Source organism: Salmo salar, chromosome 09 (assembly GCF_965601325.2).
Source record: "Salmo salar chromosome 09, fSalSal1, whole genome shotgun sequence".
NCBI classification, from domain to species: Eukaryota; Metazoa; Chordata; class Actinopteri; order Salmoniformes; family Salmonidae; genus Salmo; species Salmo salar.
In genome coordinates, this window is record NC_138299.1 from 79,198,767 (window position 1) to 79,215,718 (window position 16,952).

At 43.6% G+C, this 16,952-nt stretch overlaps 1 protein-coding gene across 1 annotated transcript in view; it reads right to left on the reverse strand.

Annotated features, from left to right (window-relative positions):
- Positions 1-7,143, reverse strand: part of LOC106611908 (A-type potassium channel modulatory protein KCNIP1) — a 31,315-nt gene extending 24,172 nt beyond the window's left edge. Inside the window, exon 1 of the mRNA XM_014212565.3 lies at positions 6,746-7,143. Within this exon, the coding sequence (XP_014068040.1) occupies positions 6,746-6,878 (133 nt within the window). The 5' untranslated portion in view covers positions 6,879-7,143. The remainder of the gene's footprint in view (positions 1-6,745) is intronic.
- Positions 7,144-16,952: the final 9,809 nt, after the last annotated feature.

Here is a 16,952-nt window from a genome sequence, read left to right on the forward strand (position 1 = left end):
TTGAGAAATTAGAATTATGAGATTTTTGTTGTTTTGAACTTGGTGCTCTGCTATTTCACTGGCTGTTGAATAGTGTGTCCCGCAGGTGGGACGCTAGTGTCCCACATACCCCAGAGAGGTTAATCAGCTTCTTGAGATGTCACACCTGTCAGATGGGTGGATTATTTTAGCTAAGGATAAATGCTCACTAACAGGGATGTAAACAAATTAGCTTTTTGTTCGTGTGGAACATTTCTGGGATCTTTTATTTCAGCTCATGAAACATGGAACCAACACTTTACATGATGCGTTTATATTTTTGTTCAGTGAAAATACGGTACACAGACACCGGAAAATGCATGCGCACACGTGAATACACACATGCACGCGTGCACAGACAAACATGCACTTGCATGCACGCACACCCAACCACAATATCACACACACAGTGCTGTGGGCAGTGGATTATCACCCCTGGATGGAGCCATGTGACTAATAAAGCTCTTTGGCAGTTCTAACACAGTGCTGTGGGCAGGGGATTATCACCCCTGGATGGAGCCATGTGACTAATAAAGCTCTTTGGCAGTTCTAACACAGTGCTGTGGGCAGTGGATTATCACCCCTGGATGGAGCCATGTGACTAATAAAGCACTTTGGCAGTTATAACTGATCCTTGTGGTGTCTGTTGATGTGAGGGGATGAGGGGGGTTACTGATGAAGCTGGAGGAGCAGAGAGGAGCAGAGAGGAGTGGAGAGGAGCAGAGAGGAGCAGAGAGGAGCAGGAAGAGAGGTGCAGAGAGGAGCAGAGAAGAGAGGAGAGGAGCAGAGAGGAGAGGCGCAGAGAGGAGAGAAGAGGAGATGTGCTCTTCTAATGCTGCTGATGTAGCCTCTTTAGCCTGTGGCTGAGGGGGATATTATCCCAAAGACACACTCACTACACACACACTACTCTAGACTAGATAGCCCCACACTCACAGAACAAGATTAGCCCAACACATGTTTCAAAGCCAGCGATGAGCTCAGCATGCAGTATGGATGTCCCTATCAGACCTGATAACGACAGATAGAGGAAGTTTGAATATAGAGCGAGAAGGGGTGAGAGAGAGAACAGGGAAGAGAAATCGTTTGACAGAGAGAGCAAACTAGAATGCTATTTGGCCCTAAACAGAGAGTACACAGTGGCAGAATACATGACCACTGTGACTTACCCAAACTTAAGAAACGCTTTGACTATGTACATACTCTGCCGTAGGCAGACCTGGCTCTCAAGAGAAGACAGGCTATGTGCACACTGCCCACAAAATGAGGTGGAAACTGAGCTGCACTTCCTAACCTCCTGCCAAATGTATGACCATATTAGAGACACATATTTCCCTCAGATTACACAGACCCACAAAGAATTCGAAAACAAATCCAATTTTGATAAACTCCCATATCTACTGGGTGAAATACCACAGTGTGCCATCACAGCAGCAAAATGTGTGACCTGTTGCCACAAGAAAAGGGCAACCAGTGAAGAACAAACACAATTGTAAATACAACCCATATTTATTGTCACGTCCTGACCAGCAGATGGAGCTGTTGTAGTAGTTTGGGGGTCAGGACGTGGCAGTCTTGTGTGTCTTGTGACTCCTGATCAGGAACAGCTGGGAATCGTTGTTCCTGATTGGGAGTCATATATGTAGGAGTTGTTTGTCACTGGGGTTTGTGGGTGGTTGTTCTTGCACTGTGTTTTGTATGCATGTAAGACTGTCACTGGTGTGTTTATTGGTTTTTTTTCAGTGGATGCTTTACTCCTTTTTTGAAAATTAAAATATGAGTATCCATATTCCCGCTGCGCCTTGGTCCTCCTTTCAACAGCACGAAGGATTTTGTGACATTTATGTTCATTTATTTTCCCTTTTTTACTTTAACTATTTGCACATCGTTACAACACTGTATATAGACATAATATCTGAAATGTCTTTATTCTTTTGGAACTTTTGTGAGTGTAATATTTACTGTTCATCTTTTATTGTTTATTTCACTTTTGTTTTTATCTATTTCACTTGCTTTGGCAATATTAACATATGTTTCCGATGTCAATAAGGCATCTTGAATTGAATTGAGAGAGAGACGAGGGTGAGTTAGTGATGGGTTTCTTGTTGCTATGTTTTTGTTGTTACGGAGAATCATTCCTATTGGAAGTAGTGTGTTGTGAGGTGAAGGAAGTTAACTGCATCATGTTCCCTGAGGCTCTTCAGAAGAAGCCATCTGTTTTAATGCCAGCTCTATGGCCTCCTGCTTTACTGACTAAGATCTACACCTCTCAGTAGACCTCTGTTAACCTCCTCTCTCTACCTCTATCTATCTACCTCTGTTAATCTCCTCTCTCGCTCTACATCTACTTCTGTTAACCTCCTCTCTCTACCTCTGTTATCTCCTCTCTCTCTCTACGTCCATCTACCTCTCTACCTCTATCTACCTACTTCTGTTAACCTCCTCTCTCTACGTCCATCTACCTACCTCTGTTAACCTCCTCTCTCTCTCTACGTCCATCTACCTACCTCTGTTAACCTCCTCTCTCTACCTCTATCTACCTCTGTTAACCTCCTTTCTCTACTTCTATCTACCTCTGTTAACCTCCTCTCTCTACCTATCTCCGTTAACCTCCTCTGTCTACCTCTGTTATCCTCCTCTGTCTACCTCTGTTAACCTCCTCTGTCTCTCTCTGTTAACCTCCTCTCTCTACCTCTATCCATCTACCTCTGTTAACCTCCTCTCTCTACCTACCTCTGTTAACCTCCTCTCTCTACTTCTATCTACGTACCTCTGTTAACCTCCTCTCTCTACTTCTAACTATCTACCTCTGTTAACCTCCTCTCTCTACCTCTATCTACCTACCTCTGTTAACCTCTTCTCTTCTGTTTTTTGGTAGGTTTCCATCTATAGCATTTCTTAATATTACTCAGTTCCTTTGGCTTTGATGTCTCATGATTGAGTATTGCTCTGTTCAAGTAGACTGTGATTTTGCTGTGATCTGATTGGGGTGTCAGTGGGCTGACTGTGAACGCTCTAAGAGACTCTGGGTTGAGGTCAGTGATAAAGTAGTCTACAGTACTACTGCCAAGAGATGAGCTATAGGTGTACCTACCATAGGTGTCTCATCGAAGCCTATCATTGACTATGTACATACCCATTTACATTTACATTTAAGTCATTTAGCAGACGCTCTTATCCAGAGCGACTTACAAATTGGTGGATTCACCTTATGATATCCAGTGGAACAACCACTTTACAATAGTGCATCTAAATCTTTTAAGGGGGGGGGGGGGGGTTAGAAGGATTACTTTATCCTATCCTAGGTATTCCTTAAAGAGGTGGGGTTTCAGGTGTCTCCGGAAGGTGGTGATTGACTCCGCTGTCCTGGCATCGTGAGGGAGCTTGTTCCACCATTGGGGTGCCAGAGCAGCGAACAGTTTTGACTGGGCTGAGCGGGAACTGTGCTTCCTCAGAGGTAGGGAGGCGAGCAGGCCAGAGGTGGATGAACGCAGTGCCCTTGTTTGGGTGTAGGGCCTGATCAGAGCCTGAAGGTACGGAGGTGCCGTTCCCCTCACAGCTCCGTAGGCAAGCACCATACCCAGCGTTTGACAGAGCTGCAGGAGATGTGACCCATTTTTGTTGGCTATGTTGTCATAGTTGTGCCTAGGGGGGCATATGGGGGAGGGAATGCTGTCACCTGCAGGCAGGTGTTTGTCCCCCTGTGTGCTGAGGGTGTCGGGTTCTTGTCCAGTTCTGGCATTTAGGTCACCACAGACTAGTACATGTCCTTGGGCATGGAAATGATTGATTTCCCCCTCCAGGATGGAGAAGCTGTCTTCATTAAGCTGTGGGGATTCTAGTGTGGGCATATAGGTAGCACACAGGAGGACCTTTTTCTCTGTTAAGATAATTTCCTTTTGAATTTCTAGCCAAATGTAAAATGTTCCTGTTTTGATTAATTTAATGGAGTGAATTAGGTCTGCTCTATACCAAATTAGAATACCACTTGAGTCCCTTCCCTGTTTCACACTTGGTAGTTTGGTGGGTGGGACTACCAGCTCTCTGTAACCTAGAGGGCAACCAGTGGGTCCGTCTCCTCTATACCATGTTTCTTGTAGGATGACAATGTCTGTATTTCCGATTTCTTTGATGAAGTCCAGGTTCCTGCTCTTTAGGCCAAAGGCAGATGACCTCAGGCCTTGGATATTCCAGGATGAGATAGTGAAAACTTTATCCATAAAGTATCCAATGTTGTTGGTCGTGTGGTTTGGCCTCAGGCCAGTAAGTGTGAGCAGAGCCTGCTGAGCATCTGGTACATACCATTGGCTTGGGCTAGTGTAAGAGTGGGGGTTGGGCCTGTTAACCCGCTCACAGCCTGGGCGTATGTGTGACTTCCATGTTGAGGCCCTCTTTGCGGGGGTGGGGGGCATGGGGTGGGCAGGAGGGGCATAAGTCTGATCTGAGGGTGCCTAAATGGGGTGTGGGCATGGTTGATTTGGGGGGGGGGAGGGGGGGGGGGGTTGTTGATTGGTTTGGGTGGGGTTGTGTATGTGGCTGGTGGTGTTGTGATCTAGATGTAGGTCCTCTCAGAGTGGGTCCTCTATGTGTACCCCCACCCCCACCCTGTCAGATGGCCAGCAGAGGGACTGAAGGCTCCCCAAAGCCCTGGTGGTTCCTGCTTGTCCCTGGGTACATCTCAAATGGCACCCTATTCTCTACATAGTGCACTACTAAATATGGGGCTCTGGTGAACAGAAATAGAGCGCTATACACAGGAATAGATGGTGGATTAACAGTTTATAGTAATGGATAATGCTCCTGTAGACCCAGTTTCTGTTGGTTTAGTATTTTTAGATCTATGTATGGGAGTTCTATGCTCTCAAGGTCTGTGTCCAATGGTGAGTGACAATCTGTAGTCAGCAGACACGCCACAGCCAATGGCTGACGGATTACAGTGGTTACCTGAACACAACATAAGGGGCTAGAAAGATGCCCCTTAAGACCAACAGACAGACAGACACACACACACACACACACACACTTTCCTGTCCTTGTAAGACACTGGCAGACAGAACACAGGTTTTGTTTTAATGAGCAGAAGCAGAGATGTGGAGGCTAGAGAATACCATCACCTTTTATAGACATGATCCCAACCCTCTCTATTTACCTTAGCAGTGTGCTGTCTACACACACACACACACACACACACACACACACCACACACACACACACACACACACACACACACACACACACACACACACACACACACACACACACACACACAGTGTACAGAAAACAGGAGAAGTTGACTATGGTATAGTGCTAGTGCTGAAACCAAGTTGGTTATCCTCCCTGTAACTTTGCTCTGCTCTGGTGTCCAATATACATTTGTTTATTATTCACTCACAGACTGTAGCCTACAAGTAATCATATTCACTTACAGACTGTAGCCTACAAGTAATCATATTCACTTACAGACTGTAGCCTACAAGTAATCATATTCACTTACAGACTGTAGCCTACAAGTAATCATATTCACTTACAGACTGTAGCCTACAAGTAATCATATTCACTTACAGACTGTAGCCTACAAGTAATCATATTCACTTACAGACTGTAGCCTACAAGTAATCATATTCACTTACAGACTGTAGCCTACAAGTAATCATATTCACTTACAGACTGTAGCCTACAAGTAATCATATTCACTTACAGACTGTAGCCTACAAGTAATCATATTCACTCACAGACTGTAGCCTACAAGTAATCATATTCACTTACAGACTGTAGCCTACAAGTAATCATATTCACTCACAGACTGTAGCCTACAAGTAATCATATTCACTCACAGACTGTAGCCTACAAGTAATCATATTCACTTACAGACTGTAGCCTACAAGTAATCATATTCACTCACAGACTGTAGCCTACAAGTAATCATATTCACTTACAGACTGTAGCCTACAAGTAATCATATTCACTTACAGACTGTATTCTACATGTAAATGTAATCACATATGCATAAACAACTGATAAATCATGCCTTGACACTGACACTAATGGATGCTAGTCCATATGCAGTACATGCAGACACATATATGCATGATTTAGCCCATACATACAATGAATGTACAAAATCCCCTATTCGCCCTCAGAATAGACTCAGTTCATCAGGGCATGGACTCTACAAGGTGTCGAAAGCGTTCCACAGGGATGCTGGCCCATGTTGACTCCAATGCTTCCCACAGTTGTGTCAAGTTGGCTGGATGTCCTTTGGGTGGTGGACCATTCTTGATACACACAGGAAACTGTTGAGCAGGAAAAAAACAGCAGCTTTGCAGTTCTTGACACAAACCAGCGTGCCTGGCACCAACTACCATACCCAATTCAAAGGCATTTCAATATTTTGTCTTGCCCATTCACCCTCTGAATGGCACATATACACAATCCATGTCTCAATGGTCTCAAAGCTTAAAAATCCTTCTTTAACCTGTCTCCTCCCCTTCATCTACTGTACACTGATTGAAGTGGATTTAACAAATGACATCAATAAGGGATCAAAGCTTTCACCCAGATTCACCTGGTCAGTCTATGTCATGGAAAGAGCAGCTGTTCATAATGTTTTGTACACTCAGTGTATATAACAAAGTCTCTCACACACAGACATACAGTACTAACCCTGTAACACACAGTAAACTGAATCAGTCTCCTACTCTACTAGAATAAACAATGGAGGTCTTACCTTTCCGATAGGTCCGATCCTGCTTATTGCTCTGCATGGAAAAGGTCCCCATGACGAGCCCCATTTTTACAGCCACACAAAGAGTCTGTGTCTGCGATTGATTGAGTGTGTGTGCGTGCGTGCGTGCGTGCATGTGTGTGTCTTGTGTGCCTGTTGTTGTTAAGTTATGAATGTGAGGCTACTCCGTGTGCAAGCCAGTGGCATTCCTCTTCTGTCTGACTCCTACGCAGTTGTAATGTTGGTGTGTGCGAGAGCGTGTGTGTGTGCGAGAGTGTGTGTGCATGAGAGAGACCACATGCACTACGGCACTACCTTTGTCTGTATGGCAACACTGACACCCCTAGGTTTACATGAATCTCTCTCTCTCTCTCTCTCTCTCTCTCTCTCTCAATATCTCTCTGTCACAGCCATCTTGTCATTCTATTCATTCTTAATATACGTCTGTTACTCCCCCTCTTTTTCCCTCTCTCCGTCTCTTTGTCTGTCTCGTGGGGAGAGGGGGATCACACTGTTGCTTATGGAACAGGAAGGAAGCAGACAGAATCTCACAGAGGAAAGCTGGAAGCTGGGAGGAGAGAGGAAAGAGGGATGCAGAGGGGAAAAAAGAGAAGGATTCAGCTTGATGAAAAGGAGAGTGATTAAGAGGATTTGACACTGGATAATGCAAAAAGCAGGGGAGTGAGAAACAGAGAGAGATGAGGTGAGAAAGGGGAGGGGCTCTGCTCCATCTCTATTGTTATTCTGCAGACACACGGTCTGTCTGTGTTCACTGGATGTTGCATTATCTCACACACTACTGGCTTGGCGAGTGTGTGTGTTTGTGTGTGTGTGTGTGTGTACATGTTTTACTACCTTATCAGGACCACAATGTCCTAACAATTCACCAGAGTGTGTGTGTGTGTGTGTCTGTGTGTACTGTGTGTGTACTGTGTGGAAGTGTTTAACTATGGGACCACTAGTGTTCTCCCACCCACACCCACCCATGGGACCACTAGTGTTCTCCCACCCACACCCCCCCATGGGACCACTAGTGTTCTCCCACCCACACCCACCCATGGGACCACTAGTGTTCTCCCACCCACACCACCCCATGGGACCACTAGTGTTCTCCCACCCACACCCCCCCATGGGACCACTAGTGTTCTCCCACCCACACCACCCCATGGGACCACTAGTGTTCTCCCACCCACACCCACCCATGGGACCACTAGTGTTCTCCCACCCACACCCCCCCATGGGACCACTAGTGTTCTCCCACCCACACCCCCCCATGGGACCACTAGTGTTCTCCCACCCACACCACCCCATGGGACCACTAGTGTTCTCCCACCCACACCCCCCCATGGGACCACTAGTGTTCTCCCACCCACACCCACCCATGGGACCACTAGTGTTCTCCCACCCACACCCCCCCATGGGACCACTAGTGTTCTCCCACCCACACCCACCCATGGGACCACTAGTGTCCTCGCAAATGTCGTCTGAAGTTACCCGGTAGCAGTTGGAAAAACAAACAGAAGAATATATAGAGACTGTTAAATTCCCAAAATAAGGGGTTAAAATGTAAAAAACATTCAAAAAATGCTATTATCCTGATCTTTCTTATATCTCTCACATATAGGACAGACACTTCAGGACAAACTTCCTATCTGTTGTTCCATGTAGTGAATCTCAATTTTATGGGCTAATAGCAGTAATGCCAAATAAAAATGCTAATCTAATAATTTTTGTATCTTTTTTTTATATACTTCAAGGGGTCATAAAATACAAAATCAAATAGAAAAATGGTATGACAATCTTAAAACAATTCCATATAGCTTGGTAGAACCCCCTTCCCCGGCTTAGACAGGGATTAGACTCTAATGGGTTAAAGGAGAGCTCCTCAGTGAGACCAAGCATAAAATGGCAGTAATACAGTCATTAGGGCAGCACTCTCATTAAACACACTGCTCCCTCAGCACAGGTAGTCAATCAGGACAGGGAGGAAGGGAGAGGAGGGAGAGGAGGGAGGGAGGGAGGTAGAAACTGGTGTGTAATGAAACGTGACATTTCCTTCTCTCTCCCTCTGCCCTCCTGGCTCAGTGAAAGTGATATGACAGCATTTTTAGATCTATCCTCATACAGAGGTGCAGCACACCCACACACTCTCTGTCACTCTCTCCATCTCCCTGGAATGCACAGGAGGGGAGTGAGGAATACAAAACAGTATGTCTGATCAGACATGCCAGGCAGGGCAGCAACAAACCTAAAGAGACATCACACCACCACTAGTGTTCACCACACATTCACCACCAGCCATTCACCACCAGTCATTCACCACCAGCCATTCAAAACCAGCCAATCACCACTAGCCATTCACCACCAGCCATTCACCACCAGCCATTCACCACCAGCCATTCACCACCAGCCATTTAAAACCAGCCATTCACCACCAGCCATTCAAAACCAGCCATTCACCACCAGCCATTCACCACCAGCCATTCAGCACCAGCCATTCAGCACCAGCCATTCACCACCAGCCATTCACCACCAGCCATTCAAAACCAGCCATTCAAAACCAGCCATTCAGCACCAGCAGCAACAGCCATTCACCACCAGCCATTCAAAACCAGCCATTCAAATCCAGTCATTCAGCACCAGCAGCACCAGACATTCAAAACCAGCCATTCACCACCAGCCATTCAGCACCAGCCATTCAAAACCAGCCATTCAGCACCAGCAGCACCAGCCATTCAGCACCAGCCATTCACCACCAGCCATTCAAAACCAGCCATTCAAATCCAGCCATTCAGCACCAGCAGCACCAGACATTCAAAACCAGCCATTCAAAACCAGCCATTCACCACCAGCCATTCAGCACCAGCCATTCACCACCAGCCATTCAAAACCAGCCATTTAGCACCAGCAGCACCAGCCATTCACCACCAGCCATTCAAAACCAGCCATTCAAAACCAGCCATTCAGCACCAGCAGCACCAGACATTCAGCACCAGCCATTCAGCATCAGCCATTCAAAACCAGCCATTCAGCACCAGCAGCACCAGACATTCAGCACCAGTCATTCAAAACCAGCCATTCAAAACAGCCATTCAGCACCAGCAGCACCAGACATTCAGCACCAGCCATTCAGCATCAGCCATTCAAAACAAGCCATTCAAAACCAGCCATTCAGCACCAGCAGCACCAGCCATTCAGCACCAGCCATTCAAAACCAGCCATTCAGCACCAGCCATTCAGCACCAGCTCTAACACACATCAGACATCAGTGTCAGCACTGAGCTTTTAAAAACACTGACGTGGAGAGATAAAGCAGTGTGTTGCTGTTTTTTGCTCTCTCTGTTGCTTCCTGGCACTGAAATAGCAAACAGGAACAAAATGAAGTGGTCTTGTTCCCCTGCTAGTCCGTGTACCTGAACATGTCGAAAGCAGAGAAGCAATATACATGTTTTGTGTTCCTAATTGAGGACCGATAAAAAACTGTTTAGCACAGTGAAACACTAAGCCACTGTAGGGTAAGTGGAGAGCTGTTAGGTGAGTCTGATGAATTTGGATGGTGTAGTGTCTGTGACTGGGATGATGGAAACACCAACAGCAAGGTTGACAAATGACCAGAGCATTCACATATACTGTAGTAGTTCCTTTCTGTCATGTTTTACCACAGGGGTCCAAGAGTTACCCCGTGATCTCTTTCTAGGCAGGAAGACCAGACAAAACAGTGGTTAACCTGATATGAAGACAGGCCAACCTTACATGGAGACGAGGAAAGTGAGAGAGGGAGAGAGAAAGAGACGAGAAAGAGAGACAGAAAGAGAGAGAGTCCAAGCTGAGACAGTGAATAATGCAAACACTTTGTGCGTTTGGGCTTTGGAGTTCCTCCATGGAACACTGTGTCTGTAGTACTGAAAAATGAAAGGAAGTACATATGAAGACTGTTAAGTGCCAAAAATAAGAGGTTAAAATACATTATCCTGGTATTTCTTATATCGCTCAGATATAGGACAGACACTTCAGAAAAGTATTAGATTAGCATTTATATTTGGCAGTACTGCTATTAGCCCATACAAACACATTGAATAACAGATTCACTACATGGAACAACAGATAGTCCCCCCCCAAAAAAATGGAAAGGAAGTTTGTTCTGAAGTGTCAGTACTATAGACACAGTGTTCAATAGAGGAACTTCAAAGCCCAAATGCTGTGACCATATTACCGCCATACCAGCGAGTCAAGAAGGCAGCGGTCACGAGTCTCCAAGCTCTGATGCTGCTGCTGGTCATTAATAGCATTCCAGACTCACTAACTGCCTGGTACTCAGCATTCTATTGTCCCTCTAATCACTCTGACATCAATGCAAATGTATTCGAAAATCGAATCAAACACTTCATGAGCTCATGTTGCGCAACATCTCTATAGGCGATGCAATTGCGGGTGAAAACAGGAGTGATGGCCACTAATAAAAAGTGGAGGATCCCATTGGCTTTCTATAGGCCTAATATATTTATTTCTCAACTTTCCTAATATTAAACACATTGCTTATATTTACAACAGGGGTATAGCCTACCTGGCTGGTATGAAAATTAACCACGGGAAAAGCGTCCTCCATTTGCTATTTAAGTGCATAGATGACATGTTTTTTTTCCAGCTTCCACTGGTTCGATACAGGTGCATGATAATGGTCTATTCTAAATAAAATAAAATGTCACACATATATTATTTAGTATATGTGTAACGCCCTGGCCATAGAGAGGGGTTTTTGTTCTTTATTTTGATTAGGCCAGGGTGTTACATTGGGTGGGCGTTCTATGTTCCTTTCTCTATGTTTTTGTATTTCTTTGTTTTGGGCCATGTGTGGCTCCCAATCAGGCACAGCTGAAGCTCGTTGTTGCTGATTGGGAGTCACACATAAGGAGCATGTTTTTCCTTTGGGTTTTGTGGGTAAATGTTTTCTGTTTAGTGTGTTCCTAACAGAACTGTTGCTAGTCGTTTTTTGGTTTCTTTTGTATAGTGTTCGTTGATCATTAAAACCTTTTATGATGAACACTAACTCCGCTGCACCTTGGTCTCTCTCTCACGACAGCCCTTACAATATGTATAGACAAGATTAAATCAAGAATACTCTGATGGGTGACAATATTAGCCTGTTACTTGTGAACTAAATATTATCACTTTTGAATGATGCCCATCATGAGAAACAGTGCATTTTTTTGGTAAGTTGTCCGAATCATAGTCGCACACCTCATGTAGCCTAGCCCATAGGCCTATATGTTTTAATAAGGTTTGTATCACAACTAAAGTGGCTGAATAACTTCTTAAAATTAAGCACATTAATCTTCTTTAAAAGGGGTGTAGAGCCTTACTGGCATGTATAAGCAGTGTGTGAGTTTCAAGTTTGGGAAGATCATTTTCACCATTAAAATGCACCTTTACAATAAAAGCATTACATGCATAATTACATTTGCGGTCACTTTTGATAATGGTGTTTCTGCTAATGGAACATTCGTGCTTATAGCCTACTACCATGTGCGCATTGCTGCGCTTATAATGTGAAGAAATAGCCTAATAGTAATCAACATTTTAAGCTAAACGTTCTGATCTGTTGCGGCAGCCACATTGCATAAAATAGTTTTTTTGACGCTAGTGGTTGTATCAATTTGAGATCTATCGCATCCCACAACTGTCCCAGACTATGTTTGGAATAATTATTTCTCGCGCAGAATAGAATAGGTCAACCTTTGTACTATGGGGAATAGTTGATTGACATAGGCTAGTGCTTTTGCTGTTCGTTAGGCCTACTCATCTTGTTGGCTGATGAAAAGTAAATGTGGACAGTTCTTCCAATATCTTCTATATGTACCTCGGAATTGGATAAGGACTCACGCAGTTGCATCACTGATGTGTCTGTCTTAACTTGTAGCCTGTGAGAAGACTGAGAGAAGCTTCGAATCGGCAGTACTCTCAGTGAGAAGGGCACAATGCAGCACTCCAGGCCGCAAAAGGCATTCATATTTTTAGGGTGCATTACGGCCACAAAAGGGATGCCTCCGTGAAATTCGAGGTATTATCAAGTCAGGGGCGGAAATCCCAGAGGGGACGGGGGGGACACGACCCCCCCATCCTGGGAAAAATATGATTTGTCCCCCCAATATATCACTGAAACATAACTATGTAATTTAAATAATATTAATAATACGCAATGAAAGCAATTGTACTGATTATAGACACTTAAAAGCGCGTTTTTAAGTTTCAAAAGATTGCGACCCCCCCACCCTTTGCCTCACAATGGTTTGATCCACTGCCAGTTCCTTAGTTGGCAAGGTAACAGAGGGGTCGTGTCTACTGTCTGAAAGGCACTCAATGAACGTAACTGACGTAAGGTTAATCCAGTCAATCGCGCACACACACTAGCTGAATATGCAGAGCTAGCGCGCAAATATTAACTATTAAGCTAGCTAGTACCTATTCCATTTATGTGGCATCGTCAAAGATGGAATCTTTGCTATCGTCAACTTATTCCAAGATCAGCACGCAGATGATGTAAGTTAGTGCTTCAAAGTCCCTGTGATAAGGTTAGCGATAAACTGAAGTCCAAACTGAACAGAACTACACTCTCTTCTACCATTGTCTTAAATATATTTAATGGTCTCGTTGCAAAAGCTAAATTGTCGCAAGGGAACTTTTATTTATTTATTTTATTTCACCTTTATTTAACCCGGGTAGCAAAGATTATAGCAAACACCACTGAAACTGAATTGGTGCTCGCTAGCTTTGCAAATTCAGCTATTGTTGGAAGCCAGCCAATATGAAACAAACTATTAAAATTACAAAAGGTTGCAGCATATGTTGTGTAAATGGTGAACTCATACAGCTGTCAACTCTTGTCATTTTAATCCGTTTCACATTTGCTAGTGTCATGACGTTGGCCTGTGGGTAAGGTTTATGACCCCCCCCCCCCCCCCCCCCCCATAAATACCTTTCTCCCTTCCCCTCTCTGACCCTACTGAAGGACTTGAATAGCCTGTGTTAAATATAGAGAGTCTGGGAACATCAAACAAATGGGGAAAAGGAACTATATTTTGGTAATAAAACCAGTTGGAAATATGCTTGGGAACGTATGTCAGTTCGGTTGTCATCTGAGACATTATGACTGATGACAGGACGACATAAACTGTACCTGAGAAAGTATACACCCTCTAGTTATCAGAGTAACATGGAATTGTTATGCAATTGAAATGTTTGATATTGAAATTGTTTGTTAGGAGATTAAATGTAATTTTAGCTTCCAAATGAGAGATTTGGGTTTTCGTAAGGAAAGTGCCCTGCTTGATCAGTGGCCCACCCCTGTGAAGAGGAGGGGTTATAAACGATGAAACACATCCTTCCCCCTCTCCACTATATAAGCCTTTGACGAAAAGATAACCAGGTTGGTTCCAGTACGTGAGGTCTGCAGCCTCTACGTTAGAAGGACACACGTCAAGTACAGAACTAAGCCAACCTCAGCGTGAGCTTTGGTGGCGAATGGTATGAACTTTGAGCTTATTCACTACAGAAGTGATACTTCCTAGCCGTTGAGTTAGCAACGGCCGCTGTAGACGGGGGCTAGGAAAGGACGGACGACGGATCCAGTCTAACAGACGGACGAAGATACCACCACGTATCCAATTTACCACCAGAGACATTCTTCCGAGGACAGGAAGATCTGTTGGCCAACCCGGCCAGCATCTATGACCAATATACCGAAGCGCAGCTCAGAGTAAATATTTATTGCATTTTCCTTTTACAAATGGGCGGTAATTTAGAATGCATAAGATAATGTATTTACGATAGCATAGCTGCTGTTTCTTTGTTCCTAAATCTTCCCGCTCTTTCATTCAAGCCCAACCCCCTTTCCTTTGTGTAACCAGCTTTCATACATGTTCCGTCCACCGGGATGTTTCTGTATGACATCATTTTATTCTGTGTATATGTAATTCTGTGTGATTAGTTTAGGTATTTAGTAAATAAATAATTAAACCCAATTTGGTATTGCTGATTCAACTTGTTAGCCAGGGTTCGTGAAGATAGCCAAGAATTTACAACTTTCATTATGAGACTGAAAATAAGATAAGGGTTAATATTGACTGCTATCGATGTAAAATATTACTAAGTATTTTAAGAGTTTATTCGGAAGATAACGGCTCTATAAACGTTCTTCCGTGGTGCCCCGACTTTCTAGTTAATTACATTTACATGATTAGCTTAATCAGGTAATATTAATTACAGAGAAAGGATTTTATAGGTTAGCATGTCATATCACTTAATCCGGCATAGCCAAAGACACGACACTAGCTACCTTTTAGATCGAAGCCCAAATAGAATGATAGAAGATGATAGAAGCCCATCTCCTACTGTAAATAACCTACACACTGTGTGTGTGTGTGTAGCCAGCCAGCCAGAAAAATGGCAGAAAAATAAAAGACGGACATCAGAGTATTTTTCAATACACCAAAACGCATAGTAAGAACCCTAGTAGCCTAATATCTCAAAGACTAGTTGATAAAATGTTCATAAGAAAGAAATGAAATTCTAATGGAAATGTTTCACAATGATGTCATTAGGCAGAGCAGGCAACAGATGGCACACAGACAGCAGAGTTGGGGACAGATATGCAGGGGCAGACTGGCAGAGACAGGGAGTCTCAGGTAAGTTTGTTGAGTCTTTGTTTGGCAACATTATGAAAGGTTCTCAATTTTTTTGACTTGTAAAATAGGGACATAATTGGAAAATGCCATGGATACCCCCACTCTCAACTTAAACTGGTGACTGAACTAAGATTTGTTAAAGGCAATGGTATTGCTGTTGTGATTAGTTGTGTAGTTTTGGGTACCGGTAGTTAGGAGTACGGCAAACACCTTATTTCTTTGGTTCCTCAATATACATTTACCATATTACAATGTAGGCTATGTGTTACAGCACTACTTTTGGTGTCCCCCTCTGGAATTGCTCTTGAGAAAATTTCATGTAATTGTCCCCTCCAAAGTTGATATCAGATTTTCATCCCCTGTATCAAGTGCTTGTCAAATTGTGAATGAGACACTATTGGAGTGTGTACAGTCTGTGCAAAAAACAAAGAGCTCACGCCTTTCAAGCAACTTTTTTCAAATCATCATTTGAGTCTCATCATGCAGCCATATAATGTATTAAAAATCTAAACATACTATAAAATAATATAAAATACTGCCACGGAATTACAAGCAAATCTTATCTGCTAAATGAATTAGTGTAGCCCACAGCCATTTGGCATAGCCACATCAGGACCTAACATAAGGACAATTCAGAGTATGCTCTTCTGTTCTTCTGAAATAGACTACATTTTCTTCATATTATGTTTCTTTAGACCTGTCTTCAATAAATAATGATTTATTGTGAAGGTGTAGGCTATTTTACATGGATTTATTAGACTTTTAAAATGGCTTGTAGGCTATGTGTGGAAGCCAGGAGGTGCTAAATGTGTTTATGTTAATTAACGGTCAATTACCGTGAGACCAACAGTTATTTGCTTGACAATCACCGGCTGATGAAAATTTCTTGACTGACACAGTGTTAGTACTGATGAACAGAGTTGAAGACACAGAGTTCTACAAACATCTGTTAAGTTTGGCAGTTCTGCCACATAGTTCCACCATGTCACAGTCCAGTCCTGGAGTCAGAACAAAGCAAACAGAGGGTCCCCTTGCAGGCAGGCAGCCATTTTTCATCTGGGATTAAATATTTACTGTTCCATATACACCATATGAGTGTTTTACACACACTAGTTTCTTCCTCCCTCTCTTTGTCTCCACATTGAATACAACAGCACAGCCACCTCTCCTTGACTTTGTGGAAGGGCAGAGGCGGTTGAATGATGGCATTATTCTGTACATTTTTTATTAGGCACTCTTGAAGAACACCTAAAGCAGAGGACCAAGGAGTGAGGAAGGACCTTGTGAAATTGTTTAATCTATTAATCGGTGTCAATAACGGTTTGGCTGAAATCGCTTTATCAGTAAGTCTTTTGGTGTAAAACACGTAAGGGGGGGGGGGGGGGGGGTTGCATCCATGGACCATAGGTAAGGTTTGAATGTATTGGATTTTTTCTGTTTAGACCAATTTGACAAACTGCTTCGAATAAATTATCCATCAACATTAAAGAGAATGACTTCTATTTTCTCAATATGAATCAGGGGACTTC